This window comes from Cuculus canorus, chromosome 7, assembly GCF_017976375.1.
Source record: "Cuculus canorus isolate bCucCan1 chromosome 7, bCucCan1.pri, whole genome shotgun sequence".
In the NCBI taxonomy this organism is placed as follows: domain Eukaryota; kingdom Metazoa; phylum Chordata; class Aves; order Cuculiformes; family Cuculidae; genus Cuculus; species Cuculus canorus.
In genome coordinates, this window is record NC_071407.1 from 27,590,766 (window position 1) to 27,612,394 (window position 21,629).

The 21,629-nt window shown below is 41.1% G+C and overlaps 2 protein-coding genes across 2 annotated transcripts in view; one reads left to right on the top strand and one right to left on the bottom strand.

The window, feature by feature from the left end:
- The window catches only part of LRIT1 (leucine rich repeat, Ig-like and transmembrane domains 1), a 49,021-nt gene extending 29,914 nt beyond the window's left edge, over window positions 1-19,107 (bottom strand). The window contains exon 1 of the mRNA XM_009567518.2: window positions 18,874-19,107. The gene's annotated coding sequence lies outside the window, so the exon portion shown is untranslated. The remainder of the gene's footprint in view (window positions 1-18,873) is intronic.
- On the top strand, window positions 2,221-20,765 carry RGR (retinal G protein coupled receptor). The gene is made up of 7 exons (XM_054071400.1): window positions 2,221-2,462; window positions 5,373-5,529; window positions 7,320-7,441; window positions 15,448-15,601; window positions 16,502-16,619; window positions 18,128-18,241; window positions 19,154-20,765. The coding sequence occupies exons 1-7, from the start codon at window positions 2,384-2,386 to the stop codon at window positions 19,292-19,294; spliced, it is 885 nt and encodes a 294-aa protein (XP_053927375.1). The 5' UTR covers window positions 2,221-2,383; the 3' UTR covers window positions 19,295-20,765.
- Window positions 20,766-21,629: the final 864 nt, after the last annotated feature.

A 21,629-nucleotide genomic window follows, 5' to 3' on the forward strand; every position in this document is an offset into this window, starting at 1 on the left:
TACTCGTTGTACTTGAGTCTCATTCTGAACCACCACTGAAAATCTTGGCTGTGACTGACTTGTGTTACCAGAATCAGCATTGATAAAATAGACATGGTCTAGACACAGAAATTTAAGACAATTGAATAAAAGCAGCCAACAGGTTCAAAATATTTGTTCTAATAAAGATTTGTTAAATCTTTAACAAATTGGGGTAGACTTCCACAGAAAAGATAGTTTTGGAAGGAGCAAAGCCTGCACCACATACTTTAATACACACCACAAAAAAAACACCGACAGTGTAACACATTTGGGAGGTTTGTTTGGGAGTAATGGAAAAGTACAGCAGCAGACAATCAAAAGTACCCAACAGCCTTCACGAGGGCAGTTCACACAATATCTGTGTCCTTTATCTGCAGTCTAGAAGAGCTGTGCAGCTTTATGGTGACAAGCATTACAATGAACCATTTATTTTCAAAACAATCACACTAAAAAGATTTACAGCACGTTTACAAGATCTAGTACTAATTTTTTGCAAGAACACACAATTGATCACTATTAAAACACAGGCTTAGATCAGTCATTTGCCCTGCTACTAGGTAGGTTTGTCACCTTTTTTGTCATCAAGACATGTAGGTGAGCGAAAGGCAAACATAACGATGGATTTATGTGGTGCAATGTAATTTTGTTCTGCTTAAACCAAACATCTGTATAGCCTAACAGATATCATGCCCTCCTGAATTCTACTTCAAAATCCAAGAGCATATCTATCAAAGCAATTACTTACATCAAAACCGGCTGTAAATTGAATGCCAGAAAGCAGAAAACACAGCAAGGTGGTTCCACAACAGCCTTGAAGTTCTGATCAGTTCTCCAGGGCATCACAAACACAGATTTCAGGAAAACTGCAAAAAATCCACCACTGTCTTCAACCAAGTCCCCTGACTGCAAATACATCTCCACTCCAGGAGAGCCATGAACAAGCTCTGTCCACTTCTGAAGCAAATTCACTTTAACAGACATCTCAGTCACCAAGAGCCAGGCCAGCACAACGTGGCATCTGATCTAGGGGAAGCCAATATCCCTCATGCTTCAGCTCCCTTTCTGCTCCCATTTTGCTGTACAGCTCCAAAGATGTAGAAAGCAGCAACTATCATGCTAGTAGCGTCTTGTTGTTGCAGCAATGAGTAGGTTTGTGGAAAAGTAGTAGGGAACAAGAAGAAAAACAAAACAATGGCACTAAAAAAAAGGAATAAAGTACCATTAAAAGAAAACAACCCTATCTAGTAGTTATCGTAGCTATTGTTACTCTAAACATAGGTTAAAAATTGAGAAGTATGACCAAGCTGATCACTTTTAAGGGACAGGCATTGAAAATTACATAAATAATAGTTGTTTAGCTAAAAAAAGTACCATTTTTTTGTTTGGACTCTGAAAGATGCTGTCATCTGTTCTGCAGAAGCCAGGCATTCAAATTCCCAAAGACTTAGTTAATCAACCAGTAGTACAAGAAAGCAAAGGAAAATGGTTGACCTCCTGGGAAATGACACAGGCTTGTGCACATCTCAGATCCATCGTGTAGTTTGCTTATGGTAGAAAGTCAGCCAGCAGCTAAGGATTCAGAGGCTGGACAAGCTGCATGTTGCATATACTCCAGAGCCACTCTACACCAAGACCCCAAGTCCTCAAACACCTCCAAAAGGGCAGTAAGGTAATTCCTGTGAGCCCTCACCACTAGGCAACTCGTACATCCTTGTATGCCCGAGACCCAAAATCAGTAATTTGTGTTTGCCTTTACCTAGGCTGTGCCACTGTGCACCTTAATTTGAGCTTCGGATATGAAGAAGAGATATGTTAAGATATAGAAGAGTCATCGCCAGAAAAATACACTGGCCAGTCTCTGAAACAGGAGTGAGAGGAAGACCTATATGCTACAGTAATTCTTGGTTCGTACTTTTCCCCTAATTACCAATTTAATGAGTGCCCCTTTGTTTTTCAGGTCACTCCCCAATTATATATTACATGTTTTCTTAGTTCCACAACCTTTAATTCTTTTCCAGCGTTGCAGAATTAACTGGACAGGGTTCTTAATCTTGTCTCTACAAAGAACTTGTTGTAATTGCAATGAATGCTTTCATTTTGCTGGTGTCTGAAATACGATTTGCAGGGGAAGGGGGAGTGCGGGTTGATGCTAGTCCCATCATTAATAACATTCTTGCAGGGATTGTAGTGGTGGGAGTAAAAACCCCAAAGCTTTTATGTAATAATAAGCATGTGTCTGCACGTGAACTGCTCCTTTAAGAAGCCTTGGGCTAGTGGAAGAAGGGGGATCCAGAGAAAAGACAGCCCTACAGCTGTATAACAGAGGGCAGAGGTTAACTTCGTTGGTATTTTTATCGCAAGTATGGTCACTGCATACCCTCTCCCTGAAGGCTTCACTGAATTAGAAGTGTTTGCCATCGGCACCGCCCTGCTGGTAGAAGGTAAGCTCAGAACAAGACCTTAGCAGCAATAAGAGTTTTGCCCTTATTATTCCTGGTGGGAGGGGGAAGGAAAATTGAAATGAACAGTATTTGTGGTACACTGACTCAAACCCGTGGTGGTTACTGTATCTACATTACCAGAACTTCTGCCGAGTACTTCAGGATGAGCTGCAAGCTGTTTGCAGCGAAGAGCTGCTCTGTATACATAGCTGCCCTATAGTGGAGAAGTGCTTGCTACCTAGCTTTCATATCAAGAATTTGGGATGCAAGATTGTGTTGTTGACTTTTAAAGGCAATTTTGTCTTTCTTGAGAGAAAGATGTTGAAATGGCCAATGACCTCTCAATAAAATTGGCCTGCTTGTTTTGTGGACTGTGATGGCTGTCTTGTAATCAAAGATGTTCAAAATAGCCTGTGAACTATTAGCGTACATCCAGGTAGTGTTGGTAGCACTGAAGTTAATGGCTGTTGAGCAAATGTAACAAACAGAAATATACTTGAATGATATTCAAAACTTCTCAGTGTTAAAAAGCAAAATTTGAGTTAGGAGACCATATTTGTTTAATTTAGAAAACATGGGATTTTCTTAAGGTATGTGTCGCTTTGAGAGACTGCAACAAAAATGTGAATTTTTGTCTACCTGGCAGCTAAAAGAGGACAGTCTCGTAGCTAGGATTATTTCTGTGTCAGTCACTGGTGTCTCTTCTGAACTACATCTCAATCAGAGCCTGGGACCCCATCCCTGCAGAACGCTGCTCAGCTGGGGATGGGCCCAACAGCAGAGGAGGAGAGGCTGTAAACTCCATCAGAATGGAATAAATGCTCAACAGCCCACCCCACAAACATGGAGCTTGGGAGAAAGGAGGATGCTTGCCCTCTCCTTGTGGGAAGGTTCCGCTAGAAGACAGCATCACATCTCCCTGCAAAGGAAAGCTAAAAGAGCTGCATCGGAAACTCTTCCTTGGAAATCAGAAAGAGAGAGGAAAAAATCTTCTACTACTTGACCAGGGGCATTCTGCTGCCTAAACAGAATTCAGGGTTAAACCTGGCCAGCAGCCAGTAAGCCATCTGCAGGGCCTGGCGTGACTTTGCACTTCATTACTGGGAGGGGAGAAGTGGCAGGAGGACAGGGACACCACCGAGTGCTCACAGAGCCTGACAGCCAGTGTCCTGCCGGGAAACAGTGGTACCACATCCCTTCCAACCCACCCACCCCCACGGGCTGCCACCCACTGGGGACCCGCAGCCTGTTGAAGTCAGTCTGGTACAGGCTGGTAACCGTAACCTTCACTTAAAACTAGGTGTGGTCTAACACATTCATGTTTTACTAAAAACAAATATTTCCTATGGGGTTTTAGGCAGAATGTGCCCAGTGGATTCGCAATAGCATTATCATCTGGCTTAGAAGATCAAACTAAATTGAAGATTAATTCTGTTTCTCAGAGACTGAGAGGAAGGCAGTGAACACCTTTTTTCTTGAGTTTCTATGTGCAGCTTGCGAAAAAGTGCTGGGGAAGAGGAAAACCTTGCATTCACTTCATTAATGGGACATGTTTGCTGTTCTAAAATGAAAACTCAAAGCTATTTTTTTTTTAAGCAAGTTCTCAGTTTGTACATTCATGCTAGCCTTCGAGAAAGCAGAGTGGGGCAAAGCCTGAGTCTTCCAAAAACAGGGGAAGCATAAAAAAAATTTGATATAGTAATAACTCTCTAGCTCTACACTAAATATGGTCAACAATTTACCCTGTGGGTGGGAGGTAAGCTGACAAGGGGGTGAAAAAGAACAGCAGATCTCAAATGGCTGCAAATACTTGTCCTGGAAATATTTTGTTATATGTTGTGTAACAAAAGACGCACATCAGCTGTTACTATGGTTATGCCATCAGCCATTAACGCAATTAAGGGAGAAGCAGGATTTCTGACTAGAAAAAAATCATCCATCTTATGTAACTGCAGAATTAAGACAATGAGCATAAGTAACTTTGCCACTTTACAGAATTAGGGGATATGGGATTTTTTGCTGTACTACATTTCTCTTTCCAAGAAGAGCACAAAGAGAAAGGCATGCTGCCTCTCATCTGACTGAGACTTAGAGATGGGATGTTGAGTCAGAGCCTCATCAGAGCTACAATAATTCAGGTCATCTTTAAAAGGACATTAAAGGACAAAGCTTGGGTTTAAAAATCAGCAAAGAACAGGTTTCAGGGTGACACAGCTCCATGCTGCGTGAATAACTAGGGTTGCTTGGGTGCTGCTCTCTGAGGACCAACAGTAACTTATTTATTTAAATCTATCAGTGACTGATTTTTATAATTAGATTATTCCTTTCCATGTATAGTCTATTGACGAAGGACAGTAATAAGATTGAGCTGGTGTGATTCAAGCACTGTCTAGGTTAACCCTAGAAGGAAGCCCAAAGGAAGGCAAGCCGACAGAAAGGCAGCTGAGGGATTTCTATGCTTGAACACAAAAGAATGTTACAATTTATATTAAAACCAACATATTTCTCTACCAAAGACAGGTCTGGAAGTGTGTGCAGCAGCAGCACATGCTGGCTGTCAGCTCCTCAGAAGCTGCCTCCTCTGCTACTCCCTTGCTCCGACCCATGATGGAGCTGGGCAAGGAGGTTTCTCTATTAAAACCGAAGGCAGAATTACAAATCAGAGTAAATAATTCCTGCTCTGCATGACTGTCCATATTTTTGATGCAGTCTGAAGCACTGGTTTCTGCAGTCACCTATGACTTCTGTCCTGAAAGTCTTTGTAACATACACACAGACTGTGCCCACTACAGACATTCCTCGTGCATGAGTTTCCACAGTAATTATTGTTCTCTCATTAAAGAAAACAGCAGTATATTGCAGATATTTTCCATTTCCAGCTGATCTATGACAAACAACTCTGTATTTCAGCCCTGCTTGGTTTCTGTCTGAATGGCTTGACAATTATTTCCTTCCGAAAAATCAAAGAACTCCGAACACCCAGCAATCTGCTGGTTCTCAGCATTGCACTCGCTGACTGTGGGATCTGCATCAATGCATTCATCGCTGCTTTCTCCAGTTTCCTAAGGTATATTCTCTTTTTCCTAAAGATGCTCAGAAAAAACACATGAAAATTAACAGCTTAAGTTCCAAGAGGTCAAATTAATTGACTCTCTATAATAGCATACCACCTAACAAACCTTCCCATTCTCTCAATCTGAAACAGCAAAAAAACTCTGAATAGTTTTACCAAGCAAGTAAAAAAGCAGACTTTACTGCATATAATCATTGACAGATTTTAAGGCTGATAATAGAAGATATTTAACTGCGCAGCTTTACCTGTGTTTATAGTAGCTACTCAAATATCAAAATAGTAGTACATTTTCATTTGACAAACTCTAGATTGGCTCCAAATTTATCTGCAGGTCTTTCTGTTTTGTTATGAAAAATGCAGATCTGTTAGCAAGGAGTTCACATTAGTTATGACACATTTGATTTTCCACATTTTCACATGTGTCATTTAATCAGAGGACAAAAACAAGCATTTCAGTGAATAATTACAACAAGCAAATCAGAAGCAAACAATACTCAAAAAAACCCAGGACCCTACAAAATAACTGATGAATAATTCCACTTAAGTAGCACGTCTTTAAACCTTGGAAATACCTTTAATAGGCAACGGAAATACATTTCAAGCCAGAATGTGACTATTTTATTCTCTCTTAATGGAGATAAAAACATTTTTGTAAACAAGTAAGTAAGAGCAAATAAGGCCTTATTCAACACTATTTTACCTCCTGTATAGATCACCCATTTCAGACACTTACGTGTCACTGAAATCACGTCTTTAAACCTTGGAAATACCTTTAATAGGCAACGGAAATACATTTCAAGCCAGAATGTGACTATTTTATTCTCTCTTAATGGAGATAAAAACATTTTTGTAAACAAGTAAATAAGAGCAAATAAGGCCTTATTCAACACTATTTTACCTCCTGTATAGATCACCCATTTCAGACACTTACGTGTCACTGAAATCTATAAAGATACCTTTATTGGACTTAGCCAAAAAGCTTAAGTCAGTATATCAAAATGAGCTTGGTTTTAACAGTCGCAGGACCCTTTCCTGTAAATAGGAGCAGGAAGTTTCCCAGCCTCCCAAAACGTCAGCTACCACCTGTTCAAAAGGACTTCCTTGGTAGTCACCTAATTAATTGTACTGGCGTTCTGTAAATGCACAAGAAAAGAGATTGATGAAGGTTTCTGTCTCCAGTCAGCTTTATAAGCACTAGAGACAGGTTAGATGAACACAGAGAGGAAAAAAAGCCATGGCTCCTTGCCTTGGGTGACAGGACACTGAAGGCACATGTTAACAGATGTCTGCTGCATGAGACCACCTCAGGGTTCTTTTCATACTAAGTCTGCAAAGACATTTGGAGGCCTCAGTCTTGCTATCAGGAGTATTTTTATTCATTGTGAACATGTCTACTCTGTTTCATGGTGAATACTGACTTTCCAAGAGGTTATTTCTCATTGGTACTTCCACATGTTGATGAATTGGCTCCTGCCAGAGCGTGCAAATTTTGAAGATATGGATAATTAGATGAAATTTTTATTTCAAATAAAACTTTCCAACACATACATGAAGGTTCTGTTTTTTTCTCCATATTAAGAGCAAAAACAGCTGTTGTACAATATCAGACACCACAGCAAAACATGCTAGCAAATACCTGAAGGCAACCACAGTAAGAGCTTTTACAGCGTTTCTCAGAAAGCACATGCACAGGCTATCATTTTGCCCTCTCCATTAATGCAATTTCCAAACATGTCCTCACCTTTTTCTATAATTTTCTTAATGAATTCCTTGTTTGTTGACAGATACTGGCCCTACGGCTCTGAAGGCTGTCAAATTCATGGATTCCAAGGCTTCTTGACAGCACTAGCCAGCATCAGCTCCAGTGCTGCAGTCGCCTGGGACCGGTACCATCACTACTGTACAAGTAAGGGCTGCAATTTATCTTGCAACTTTGCCCAGATTCTACCATAGTGCAGCTTGCTTAGATTTCAGAGGCTCAAAGAAACCACATATTTACTATCTGCGTATCTTGTAAGTTTGTCTTATGCACTAGAGATAGAGCAAATAAAAATCAGTCTCTATAAAGGACCTTTTCCCCTAGAGATTTCCCACTAACCAACACCCTTCAAGAGATATTTACTCTTCCAGATCACATCGAAGTCCTGACCCTCTTGCCACACTTTCATGTTCTCCATATATATTGTTCAGTGTCCCAAGCAAAATCCACCTCCTCACATTGAATTAAAATCTATGCACCTTGCGCTTCCATCCAATACCCTGCTGCGTAGCAAACAGATCTTCAAGCCCATGCAGGATTTACTAATTACAGATAAATTTCACGTAGCTAGAAGCTGCTTCTACAGATACAGCAGCTGGAACCGAGCCCGCAGCAAAGCACTTTCACAGAGGTACAGTTGGGCAGACGGAGTCCAGCAGCCCCGTTGTGAGATGCACAGGCACCTTGGGGCACAACAGCAATTTGTGGGACTTCCAGACCCCATTATGAAGCCTGTGACTCAGTACATCTGTTCCCAAGCCAAGAACAAATTATCTGCAAGTTTCAATAAAAGTGGCAGAGATTTTTAAGTACTGGCAAGGGGAGGAATGTGTTATTTTTCTTCTCTTAGTGAAGGTAGGTTTTGGGGTTTTTTTTGTTCTTCAATTTAGTTTTTAACTAGCTCTGACACCTTAGCTGGACTTAATGGCAATCTAAATATTAGACAGGGAGACCAAACCAAGAAAAAAAGTCCACAAAAAAGGGAAATGTATGAAAGAGTATTTTTCATTTAGGTACAAAGCAGAGATTGACAGGATTGTCAAATATATGGATTTACAGAGATAGATAGGCTGGTTTTTTTGTTACAGAACTACCTCCCAAACTTTGGTGCTCCTGGAGTTATGCATTCATGTAACATGAGTGGAAACTTCCGCTGAATTAGTCTCCAGAGACACCAAGTCCAACTTGGCAAACTGTTAGGATTTGTGCTGAGACTCCAGCTGTGCTCCAGCCACCACTGCAATCGAGGAGAACAAGGGAATAACTGTATTCTCTTAGCACAGGTGTCAGGAAGCACAAAGGGCACTTATCTGCTGTAAAACACACTCGCAGCCTTGTGAGCACTGGCGCTGGCAAGATCTGCCTTCTTCTGAATATAGTCCACGTGGATAATATTTCCTTTTGTCTAATAAGATAGACTTGTGCTGTCTGCTGTATGAATGCTTTCAAGGGGCCTCGCCTCTCCCCAAACATCAATTTTCACAGCAGTTTAGTACCTGTCATCCCCACTTTCTCCAGGTACTCCTAAGTAGCTGATGTTTTAGAAGTTTTTAGGAAAGGACTAAGTGACAATCAGGATATACAATCTCATCGTCCTCATTAGGAAAAGGGAAAGAAACATGATACAAATTTATTCTGAAATGACATCTTAGCACACCATAATGCTAGGAATGCCCTAACCTGCACTATTTGGCCATTTTGGCATGTGTGGGAGCTCTGCCACTCAGGAAAAATGAATGAGGTTTTACCATACAGATCTGCATCTTTCACATTTCCTGCTAAAGCCAGGCTCTCTCCAGAGAAGTGAGGATTCCAAGGCACCTCATACGACCTCCCTATCCCCCAAAAAATTGTGTCCCTTTGGCAATGTTGATAGACAAAGGCAGTTCTCCTTTTCTTGCTCTAAAGCACAGGTTGCTCAGACCACTTCACAAAATATTTTCTAAATGAAAGTGTAAAAGTAGGCTGGGGAAGAAACCAATGAGCTGCAAGCACTTCAGTCCCCTCTGCTCTTAGCATCCAACAATGCCCTTCAGGCATGGTCTCCATGCGATTAAAGCAGCATGTGTTAAAACACACCCAGAGCACACAGTGAAGGCATTCAAACTGATGATCCCGTTGAGAGTGGAAAAGTTGACAATTCTTTTTCCGCAACTTTTGTAAAGAATTCAGCTAGGGCAAGGAAATGGGGTTTTTTCATGTCCGAAAGCCCCAAATAATTCAAGCTGTAAGCTAAATCCCTACCAACACCCTTTGGACACTGAAATGTGTCTGGAGTTGGAACAGTAGCATCTGTATTTTACAAGAAAGAGAGCCTGAAAATAAGCATGTCTGTGGAAAGACATTTTACTCTCTGCAACATTGACTTTAATGCTTTCATGTCATGCGCTCCTTCAGTCAAGAACACAGGGAAAGACACCCTTAGGGCACAAGACTCTTTACTTTGCACAAATTGTTACTTACTGATGGCCAAACATTGCTGCTATTACTGAAAAATTTGAACAACGAAACAGAAACAAAGACAAAAACCCAGAAGGTTTTCAAAGCTTATGCTCTGTGGCTATTCCAGTAAAACCAGTCACTTCTAGTTTCATCCTTCACATGCTGATTGCAAGGAATATTAAGTCATTTCATAGATATGTTATACCAAGCCTACAGGCTATGCTGAGTTCTCAATCCATACATTAAACTCCTGTTGACACTGGCTCGAATTGCATGCCCGTACAGAAGGTACAAAATGCCTTTGCCTAAAAAAATAAAGGTACCGACATTTTATCTCGATTCCCTGGCAACTGGTACTCCTTGCAGACTCAAGTGCATCATCACCAATGTTTTTATGTTCTAACAGTTTCCAAGAAAATCTTTGTTGTGGCATTCCTCAGCTCAACACTTGATTATAGACTATGCATATTTCTGCATAAAGATCATCCAGTTCCAACCCCCCTGCCATGGGCTGGGACACCTTCCACTAGATCAGGTTGTATCAAGGTAGACATTGTCAGTTCTCACTTCCTGGCCACTCAAATGTGGAAAATATCCCAAATTTTGTTTGTAATGTAGCAAAGGAGGAAGGAAGCAGCAGCCTGAGAGATCTCACTGAACCTGGGACCAGACAGGCAGAGGGTAGCTGGTGGGCAAGCCAGGGGGTCAGCAACCTGACAGCACAGAGGCACCTACAGCTGAGATATCTTTGTTGAAGGCATTTCAATCTAATGCGTGATTCATTTTGTTGAAAGGGTAGCAAGCTGCCATGAGCAGATTACGGAGAGGGGAAGGATCCTGGTCTGTTTCTTTACTTTCGTAACTACAGCATATAGTTTTAGTTTTAAAAGGAAAGAAAAATCTAGAAGATTTTACACTTGCATTTAAGAATTGAGGGGAAATGGAAAATCTAATTATTTATATCAGCAATCTTGTCAATGCTAGAAGAGAAAAGATGAACAAAATCAGCAGGGATTTTGCAGCAGCATTCAATTTCAAGAAGTAGAATTGCAGTGAGTTTTATCTAATCCTTAACATTCAAGGAGATGTAGGTTGTTATATCAGTAGTCAAAGATTGGCAAATTACCATTTGCTCCAATTGCAGCTGTCAACTCAGTCAAATTAGGAGCCTGCCCTTACCTCCTGCCACACTTGCTGCAGCCACCCCACCACCCTTCCTTCATCCAGTCTTGCACCTGCACCCGTTTTCCCTGACGAAATGCCAGTGTTTATTCACATCTTGCATTTCCACTAAAAGAGGAGGTAATCGCCAAGACAGATCATGGAGAACCACAGCAAAAAAAAATAACAGAGTAAAAACATACCTCAAATAATTATTTCCAAGAGCTTTTTCTAATGATTTACACAAAAGAAGCTGTTACGCAGTGCAGCTTGCTTATTCCTAAAAAAAAGTTACTACTTGTGAGCACCAGAGACTGCAAATAATTTGCAGACCATAAGCAAGGAAAAGGGACCTCCCCCCATCCTAGAAAATCTTGTTGATTTTTTGTTTGAGAAATTCCCTGCAAACACTAGCCTGAACTCTAGTTCAAAGGTAGCCACTGCAACAGAGATGACATTTGCTCTGTGAAATTCAGCTAAATGTTTGACCAATTTGTAAAATTAAAAAAAACCTGAATTTATAAATGACCCCACAGGCTAAAGATGGAGAAATAGTTTGTGATTGTATCACTAAAAACTGGCCAGTGTAATCAAAAGGATTGTTCAGTGTTTTACATAGCACTTCCTAAAATTTAAACTACTGACATCACAGTTTTAGTAATCTTTAAACACCAGGGGGTTTTGTGTTTGTAAGAGGTTGTGTTTGTAAGAGGTTTTTTTTTTTGGTTGGTTTTTTGTTTGTCTCTTTCACTTCTGAAGTAATTACAGAAGCCATTTAAAATCCCTTATATTACTATTTCACTGTATGAAAAAAAAAGTTTCCCTCTTGCTTTCCAGGGAGAGAAAGCCAGAGCACAACAGTGATTAAACTTAATAGGACCAAATTACCAGCACTGGGCCCTAATTAGGAATTTTATCCTTAAGCATATGCTGACCTCCATCCATACACATTTAACTGAATTAGGACCTACATGGCTATTACATTCAATTTTATCAGATGAAAAAAGGCAATGAAACTAAAGTAATGGCCTGCTTTGCACAAAGAACTGAACTGCTCTCAACTTGCTCTCTTGCTGCCACCTTCTCAGAGGAGAACGTTTTTGCCATGTGAAGGGAATGCAATTCTTTCACTGTTCTTGTACTGAAAGTATTTTTTCCTAGGTAAAACTAAAATAACATCATTTGTTTAATTTCATATTCATACATCTTTAGCTACTTCTGTTGTGTCATTAGATGTTTTGTGGAGGGCCAAGAGGCAGCCAATTTCATTGGGACTATTTCACCATTATTCTCACTTAGCAAAAGGCCAAATCCAAAATGAAAAATATTAATTTTGTCAGTTCTGACTCTCTTTTTCTAGCGTCAAAATGGGACTTCCTAAATACGAGGAGAGAGAAGTTAGGAACTCGGCTCCAGAGAGATGAGCTTTGCAAGGGCAGGCTGCCACGACACACCTGGTGCCAGACTCTGATTGCATGGTCCTTTTCTTCTACATCTAATTAAAAAAGGGCTTTTCCTAACACCCATAGAAAAGTAAAATATACTATTTCTTAGTTTTTCATTTTAAAAAAAAGGCAGAAATGTTAAAGCAAAAGACTGGGACAATACAGAAAACAATAAGTTAATAGAAATTGAGAAACGTCCTCAGGCTCTGTTCCCCGTGGCCCTGCCAGGCACCTTCCCAGCTGCAGCAGAGGGAGAACCACGGCAGGGCACTGCCAGCCAAAAGCACAGGGAGCTTTCCTTACTGTCCTACAAGCTGCACTTTTCCTGATAAAAGAATTCAACATTGAAATGTTCATCAAAGCCACTCTTGATGGAAAATATTTGAAAGCCATTTCAGCAGAAGGCTTTACAACTTTTATTGTATGCATGCACCACCGCTGGTAGCGCTTGAGGCGAGAGCAAAGACGCAGCATCAAGAGAGTGGGCACTGTGAAAGACCCCAGAGACGGTGGGAGCTGGTGGAGCGAGAGCTTCCCCTGCTTTCTGTGCGAAGTGAAAGCAAGGAAGGCGAGACTTCTGCCACACACACTCCAATGCATGCAGACAGCTAGATTAGCCACTTTCTGTCAGTGCAGGCACCTACGAGCTGCCTTCAGCACGCCACCAGCACCATCACCGAGGAGAAACTGTGTCCATGCAAAGGTCTTTTCCTTACATGCAAAGCTCCATAAAGCGCCAGTGTCACCCAGTGACACCGAAGTGCCTCAGTTATGGCACATCACGTTTTGACACCTTCAAGATATTGCAATAGTCCATGAAGAGAAAGGATGGGGTAGAAAAAGGTTTCTGCTACAAGATACTATAAAAAATAATTGGCATTAACTATTTTATAGGACTTGCTTAGAAACAAAGAAAATCCAAAGATTTAGTTTGCTTTTTCAGAAGATCAGGAGGGCTTACCAAAACAGTATTCCCAAAGCAATGAAGCTACTTTTGGCACGAGCTTGATTTAAAATAAACACAATTTCGATCCAGGTTGCAGTGCAGCTGCTTTTGATAAAGTCTTTAAAAAGTTGCTGGAACACGTAAAACAAAAACACTGACAGCTTGCATAATAAGCTTTGTCCTGACCGAATTCCCAAGTTACAGTTGCGCAACACTAACATGTAAGAGCCACTCTGTAGAATAGAAATAGAAACCTTGGAAGAGTAACAACTAACATGCTTGTTTAAGCATATATGTAAGTAGGATTTAGTACTGAAAGGTACAGTGTTGTTTACATTGCTTCTTGGGACTGGAATATTAAGAATAATTACAAGTCACTAAAAAGTTTGACTCTTATTTCTAGTCCCCTAAAATCAGAAACTATTGCTTTATTTTCATCTATGCCATTCCACAGTCATATTATATCAGTACTACACAGCAATATTTGAGCCTGTGCAGTCAAAGTATGGCTATGTAGGAATCAAAAAAACACAGATATTAGTCACTATCATTCTCTGTTAGTAATTATTAAAAAATAATTGCTTAAATGACTGAAAAAAACCAGACTTTTTTGGTAACTATGATATTAAAACAGAGGATTTACTCAAAATGGTTTGGTTTTTTTTGACTTTTTCTTTGGTATTTCAACTGCAGAGTGTAGACTTGTGTTTTCCCATACTAATTTTTACTTAACACCCACACCAAACAATTTTTCCAGGTTGGTTTTTAATACAACTTAAGCTCTAATTCTTATCCGTGAAGAATCTTTGGGAGATAAGAAAAAGGACAGAGGACATCATTGCTGTAAAGGGCAATTTCACTAATGCACCTACTTTATTATTCAGCATAAACAGGGACAGTACAAGACAAAATAGCTACTGTAGAGTTTCCAGTTCTTCCTGGGGGCGCTGCCACATGGGGATCTCGAGCCTGTGCAGCCCTCACATACTCCCCAACCACGGCCTCACCTCACCTCACGCATCGTGCCTCCTATTGCTCGCCTTTGCAAGAAAGGTCAGAATTGGCGTGAATCTTCTTGATGCTGCCGTTAAGGGCAGACAGAAAGATTGCTTCCCAGCCTCAGTGCAAATTACATCATTACTCCTCTCTAATGGGAGATTTGATTAGAAAGCAGTAGTGGGCGAAGTCACAGTGCTTCTTGCGGGTGCAGCTGGCGTCATGGGCTATTCAGCATGAGCATGATTACGGATGTTAGCCTCGATAATGAAATTATCCAGGCCTTTTTACACACAAGCAGCGAGGCTAACACGATGTCCCACAGCAGCAGAGAAGCCTGCCTGCCTTCTCCGTGAAGAAATACTTCCTGTGTTTTCTGAAGTTTCCAGTCTTTCATTTCATTCATTGACCAGTTCCAATGGTAGTTATGGAACTGGATGAGAGACACAAATGATCATTTCTATTATAAAATTAGAGGAAAAAATACTAATACTGAGCTTCACATTTCCTGTTCCAGGCTCCGCAATGATCTTCAGGACAGAATAATTTGGCCAGCAGTATTTTTAGAACAAGATCTGTGGTCAGGTTGTGTGTGTCCCTGCCCATGGCAGGGGGGTTGGAGTTTGATGAACTTTAAGGTCCATTCCAACCAAACCATTCTATGATTCTAAGATTCTAGGATATTGATGAGCAGTGATTTTAAAACAGAGAATATTTAATAATCACGCACACCCTGCACATGCAGTCACACTTCTGACCTGACAGTTCCTGCAGCAGGGCTCTAGTCCTTCAAACACCACTCATTGCACCACCCTGCACCTTCTACTCTATGCCTCATCTGAGTCTTTAAATGCCTTCCCAAGACAATAATGACTACATTTAACTGCATCTCCAGCGTGGTACAAAGCTGCGAAGCAACACAACCTTTCAGAAGTTCAATTTTCTGATTCCTGAAGTCTAAAATCTTTCTCCAAGAAAAGAAGAAAAATCTTTCTCCAAGATTTTATGCAAGGTTGGCTCAGGTCAGCTTCAGGCTACCAAACACAGACAACTGCTTGCTTCTGCCAGGGGCCAGAGGACTGGGCTCTGGGCCCCATGGAGCCACATAGCTTTGCCCAGTGGTTTTGTTCTGGGCATGGAGACTCACTTTTCTCTTCCTGCAGGGAGCAAGATGCAGTGGAGCACAGCCATCTCCATGATGATGTTTGCGTGGTTGTTTGCTGCCTTTTGGTCCGTGATGCCCTTGCTGGGGTGGGGAGAATATGACTACGAGCCTCTCCGAACCTGCTGCACACTGGACTACAGCAAAGGGGACAGGTGAGTACTGCTACTCCCTCACTCCTTAGTCATCTGTAAGCTGCGGCTTTTCTGGGTTTAGGACTTGAATCTCTTTAAGGATGGTTTTAGGTTTGCGCAGTCCAGCACTGAAAGCTGTTGCCCCAATCTACTCCACACTGGTACAGCCCCACCTTGAGTGCTGCATTTAGTTTTGGGTACTACAGTATAAAAAAAGATACAAAACTACTGGACAGTGTCCAGAAGAGGCCACAAAGTTGGTGAAGGGTCTAGAGGGGAAGCCATATGAGAAGCAGCTAAAGATACTTGATCTGTTCAGCCTAGAGAAGAGGAGACTGAGGGTAGACCTCATCGTGGTCTACAGCTTCCTCACAAGGAAAGAGGAGGAGCAAGCGCTGATCTCTTCTCTCTGGTGACCAATAACAGGACCCAAGGGAATGGCAGGAATTTGTGCCAGGGGAGGTTTAGGTTGGATATTAGTCACCCAAAATGTGGTGGGGCACTGGAACAGCCCCACAGGGAAGCAGTCATTGCACCAAGCCTGACAATATGCCAGAAGCTTTTGGACAACCACCTCAGGCACATGGTGTGAAGGTTGGGGTTGTCCTATGCAGAGAGAGGAGCTGGACTCAATGATCCTTGTGGGTCTTTTCCAACTCAGGATATTCTACAGTTCTAGGGATGCTTAGATTTAGAAACCAAACACCTGCTGTGATTTTCTGCAAAACTATCCATAACACACAAAAGAGCATGACAACTTGCTCATCCTTCAGCAAATGCTGCACCTAAAACACATTGACAAAGCCAATTTGGGCAATTTTTAAAATATAACTTGATGGATATTTACAGCAAGTTTACAAATATGGCCTGGAAAAGAATTAACCACCTCTTCTCTCCCTTCCCCTTCCTCACTCTTTCCAGGAACTATATCACATTCCTTTTTGCTCTGTCCATTTTCAATTTCATAATCCCGGGCTTCATCATGCTGACATCTTATCAGTCCATACACCAGAAGTTCAAGAAAACTGGGCAGTATAAGGTAAGAAAGCTTTCTCAGCCCCTTTAATCACCTTGCCAAAATAGGGCTGCATCCAATAGAGACAAGATCATCAAAAATCCATTTTCTTTCATAGAGGCTTTGGCTCAGCAACTTCTATGCTAACTCTCCAGTCTTAATAGAGTAGGAGAGTCCACTAGAGCAGGATAGGGCCACCCAAAACATTTGTAGAAACCCTATACTTTCAGATTTCAAGATTTGACCAGCCAGCCATATCTGCCCCAAACTAGTGCTGTAAACGATCCCCCATCAAAACAGAGTTCAGGCTAGTGACCCCAAGGATTCCCCTCCACCAGCACCGGTCCAATTCCAGTCACAAAACAAACATGCAGCATGTGGAATATTTGCTAACAGCATATCAACATTTACCCAGAGAACCTTTTCTCAGGAAGGATCATTATCTCCTGCTTTGCTACAGGCTCTTATCACTGAGAAAGTCGGGCAGAACTGCAGCAGTGCAAGGAAACACACAGGCACCCCAGGGGGGAAGAAGGGCCTTCCTAAACACACCGTGTTTACACTTGGCTGAGGAAAATCAGAAATCTCTGAGCTAGAAACAAAGGAAATACTCTGACATGCCAGTTTATGGGAGTGTAACATGGTGATTATATGAGTTGTTTCCTTAGGTGCAGGCTATGCAGCCTGGGACACGATGCACGGCTGGCAGGCACAGCCCAACTCTTGCTCTCAGTGAAGGCAGTCATTTCTCAAGGGAGATGTTATACCAGCAAAGAGACATTCAGGCAGACTGTTTTGTAGCTGTTTGGAATATATGTGTGCTTTCTACATATTTAAGAAATCTAAGTGTTCATTATTATATCTATTACCATTATTTTAGTGAGTTTATGCAATAGCATGCAATTTCTTCCCTATGATGCTCTGTAGCTGTGCAGACAAGTTACAAAGGAGAAAATTTAAGGATGAAATTTTCACTTCGCTGTTCATTAATATTTGAGGCACTTGGGAACAGTTTGCCATGAACGCTACGAATGAAGCGCTAGCATGAAGGACACAGGAATCCTACTAACATGACACAGATGCCACTGCATCCGTCACACTGCCATAGTAGTGGCTTCACATAGTTTGTCTGCAAGACCCTCTAAGAAGTCAACAAAATATCATTCCTTTTCATCTGTTTTTAAAATTACACTTTGCCCTCCTTCCTTGGCAGTAGTTATCAACCATGACTTTTATGTCTAGCGCACACACCCCAGTTTAGCTGATCTACCATCAGGAGCTTTGTCACCTGTGCCCCGGAGCATCTGAAAGCCCTTGGGAATAGGGCTTTGGGGCTGGCTCCACAGGCAGACCTTGACGCAGACAGCTGTGTTTGCACACCTCAACAGCAAAGCAGTGATGATACAGCAAATCCTGCTGGCCGGTCCTTTCCTGCTACTGAACACAAACCATGGCCTCATAGATCTGTCCCATCCACTTATTGCACCATGTGGTTGTGAAACACAAAGGAATTTCTTGCTCTTGTTTTTCAGTTTAATACTGGTTTGCCGTTGAAGACACTGGTCATTTGCTGGGGTCCCTACTGTCTTTTATGCTTCTATGCAGCAGTTGAAAATGTGATGTTCATTTCACCAAAATACCGCATGGTAGGTTTATGCTACTCAAAGGAATTCAGACAATTACATTCTCTCCTTACTCTCCCCTCTCCCCATTCCTATGGAATAATGACGATTTACTCACAACTGGATTCACCTATTATACACAAGTTGATCATTTCCTTAAAGCATTCTGTTCATCTAATACTTTTAAGGCAAAACAGCTAAGAACAGTGATACAGAAGGCATTGTATTACTGCTCTGATCAAGAAACAATTTAGGAAGTCAGAGGGGGTTCTTCAGCAGTCAGTCAGGGTTCTGTAGCCTGTACCGCTTCATGGCTTGCAGGATCTTTGTGTCCTTTCCAGAGTTAAACACCAGCACAAAATTGAAAGTTTTTAAGAGGCTGTCTCATTCATTTTTCTGAATACTTTTCTCAGGAAAACTGCAATTGATCACTCTTAAGGTTATGTTGCCCCTTACACTGACTCCTTTTCCCCACCCCTTTTTTTTTGTGGCTACAAGTCTTGCCCCCAGGACTGCCTCTGGGACTCTGATGTCACAAACCTTTTAACTTTCATTCAGTCCAAAAAAATCAGCCCAGTTTCAGGTCACTGAATTACTGTAGTCCGCTATTCAGTATCCCACATAAAATATTATTTTAGCAATAGAAGCCCACTTACCCATCAAAAGCTGTCCATGACACTCATCCTAAGTGTTTGTATCTGCTCTCAACCGAAATATCACAGTTTCAGGCAATGCTGACCTAAATTCTTTCTCCTGGCATCTATAATTTCCTGAGCAAGGGTCTCCTACTGACCAAATTGCTTTTACCTCTCATCATTCTGTAGCAAGCTACTGCCATTGGAGACAGATATTTGTTTGGGAAACAGCTGTGGCTGAAATCAGCCCATCGGCTTTGCAGTACATTTTGCTAATAATAAATATTTTGTTTCACAACAGATTCCTGCCGTTATTGCCAAGACTGTGCCAACAGTGGATGCCTTTATATATGCCCTGGGGAATGAGAACTACAGAGGTGGAATATGGCAGTTCCTCACAGGGCAGAAGATTGAGAAAGAAGTTGATAACAAAACTAAATAAGCCATTATGGTATTAAGCCAAATTAATGCATGTACATCACTGAAAGCAAAACAGTAGAGGAAACTGCATTCTGAAGTGTACGTGTAAAGGTGGTTCCACATTGGAAAGGCTGTGCCTTGGCTACAAGCAATGAAGTACCGAAAGAAAGCCCTCCAGATAACCACCCAAACCATCTCGAGCTGCTTGTCAAACAAGCTGCCTTAAACCTGTGTTGATTGTCATCAGTCTCATTTTATATGGCACTGCAAATAAACTATGTGCTGGAAAGCATTTTTTTTTTTCCTGATACACTAACATAAAAGCTCAGTAAATTAACTGAAGTAGGGCATTAGTTTGACTGAGGCCTCCTCAAATCAGTTTGTGCAGTCTGTCCATATGGTAACGTCTGGATTACTAAAAGATTAAAGTAGTACCCAGTATTACACCACATGTCTGTATAAATAGCTTGTTCATCTGAACAATGCATTCTCAATGCACCCAAAATGGGAATTCCCAGGTTTCTACAATGAATCTGCCATCTTGATTCTATAAAAATCATTTCAGTGGGCATTTAACCCCAGTAAGGAATATTAGGCTTGGCTCTTATTCAAATAAATTGTGACATTCAGCCTCGTCAGACACTGAACTGCATCAGATTTTGCAGCAACTGCTGGCCAGGACAATCAACAAGCTCATGGTCAATCATAAATGCATCCACCCTTTTATCAAACACTGAGCAAAAACTAAAGGGAGGTACTGGTCAGATTCTGTTCTAAAAATGTCATAAGAATAAAAATTAAGTTCACATCTGCCATTAGATTCCCTTATGCTCTATATGAGTGAGAACAATCATAGACTTAGCTGTGTCTGAAGAGTTGGAGCAATTAAAAGCCACTTATTTTACAATTATCAGAATTCATATCTACTTTAAACTATCAAAAATATCCAATTTAAATGTTTATATTTGCTCACATTGCCTAGAGGATGAAAACCTGTCAGTCAGTGTTTCCTGTTACTACAGGACAAGTCTCAGAATGACAAATTTGAAAAAAAATGTACATAACAACATGAAAGACACTGTACGGAAAAGCCAAACCTAAATGATTCTTACAGGGATCATATGGCTCATTTCCAAGCATTGACAGTGAAAGACCTTTTTAAGCTAACCAGAGAAAAAGCTTATCTGTCCCTACAATGCCTTCCAACATATTAGAAGGGGGAAAAAAAAGATTGTGTACAGGTTACAAAAGGGTAAGGAAAAGGGGTTGTGTAGGGGCTACAAAAGGTAGATGGTGCAATCCTGGAAGCTAAACAATCAGAAAGGATGTTCCCCTCAAAACTAGCGATAGGAAATAAATGTCATTTTGTCAAGTTAAAAAATTATTCAGAATAATCACACCTAAAGCTGACAGCTAAGACATACACCTTAGGTACACATAATATTAAGTGAGCAGATGACAAAATGTTTGCAATAAGTGCAAAATGATGTGTATGAGGACAAAATTACCTTTAAGTAATCTTCACTGTATCTTCACTGTAGATGCATATCTACAGTGACAGGCTCCAAATCTGTAATTATCGCTTTCTCAGGAAAGAAACCTGAGCAGGACTTGAAATCATCAGTTCACTTGTCAGCAGGGTTACACTGACAAATCCTGGAAGAATAGTAAATATAGTGAAAAAAGGAATAGGAAACGAGAACACACGGTCACACTAGGTGAAAGCCACTGCACTCAGCCTTATTGACTAGGCTGCATAGCTTGAGTCATTTCAACTCACTGAGGATACAGATGAGCTAGAAATGGGCCACAGGGATGATCAAACATAAGCAGCTTGAACATGGCGGAGTGTGCTGACTCAGAAGAGGCAGCTGATGAGAAAACCAGAGACAGCCTTATTGAACCAGGGATTTAGGGGATGCGAGGATGGAATGAATGATAGCCTCCTACTTCCAACAGCACAAGAATGAAGGAAACAGTAAAATTAAATCAAGATGTGTATTTTTTAAAGATCACAGTTTGAGCAGTGTTCATGTTTGCCTACTGAAATAAAATAACAATAAATAACAGCTTAAGATACTTGTTGAGGACCTGAGTCCCCTTTAGCTTAAAGGGAACATACCTCATGAGTTTGGAACTCATCTCAGGCTTTAGCTCTTAGTTTTCAAATGGGTTTTTGACTTGTTCTTCCTACAAAACTTTTATTGCGAGAGCAAAAAGCAGCAGACCTTTTTCTTCATTCTGTTGAAGAGCTAAAAATTGTGATGTGCTTCTGTTTAGGTTAATGTATTCTTTTTCATGTTTTATTACTGAAAAAAGCTAGTGATGGGTAGAGCCAAGTATTATTCCTTAGTGAG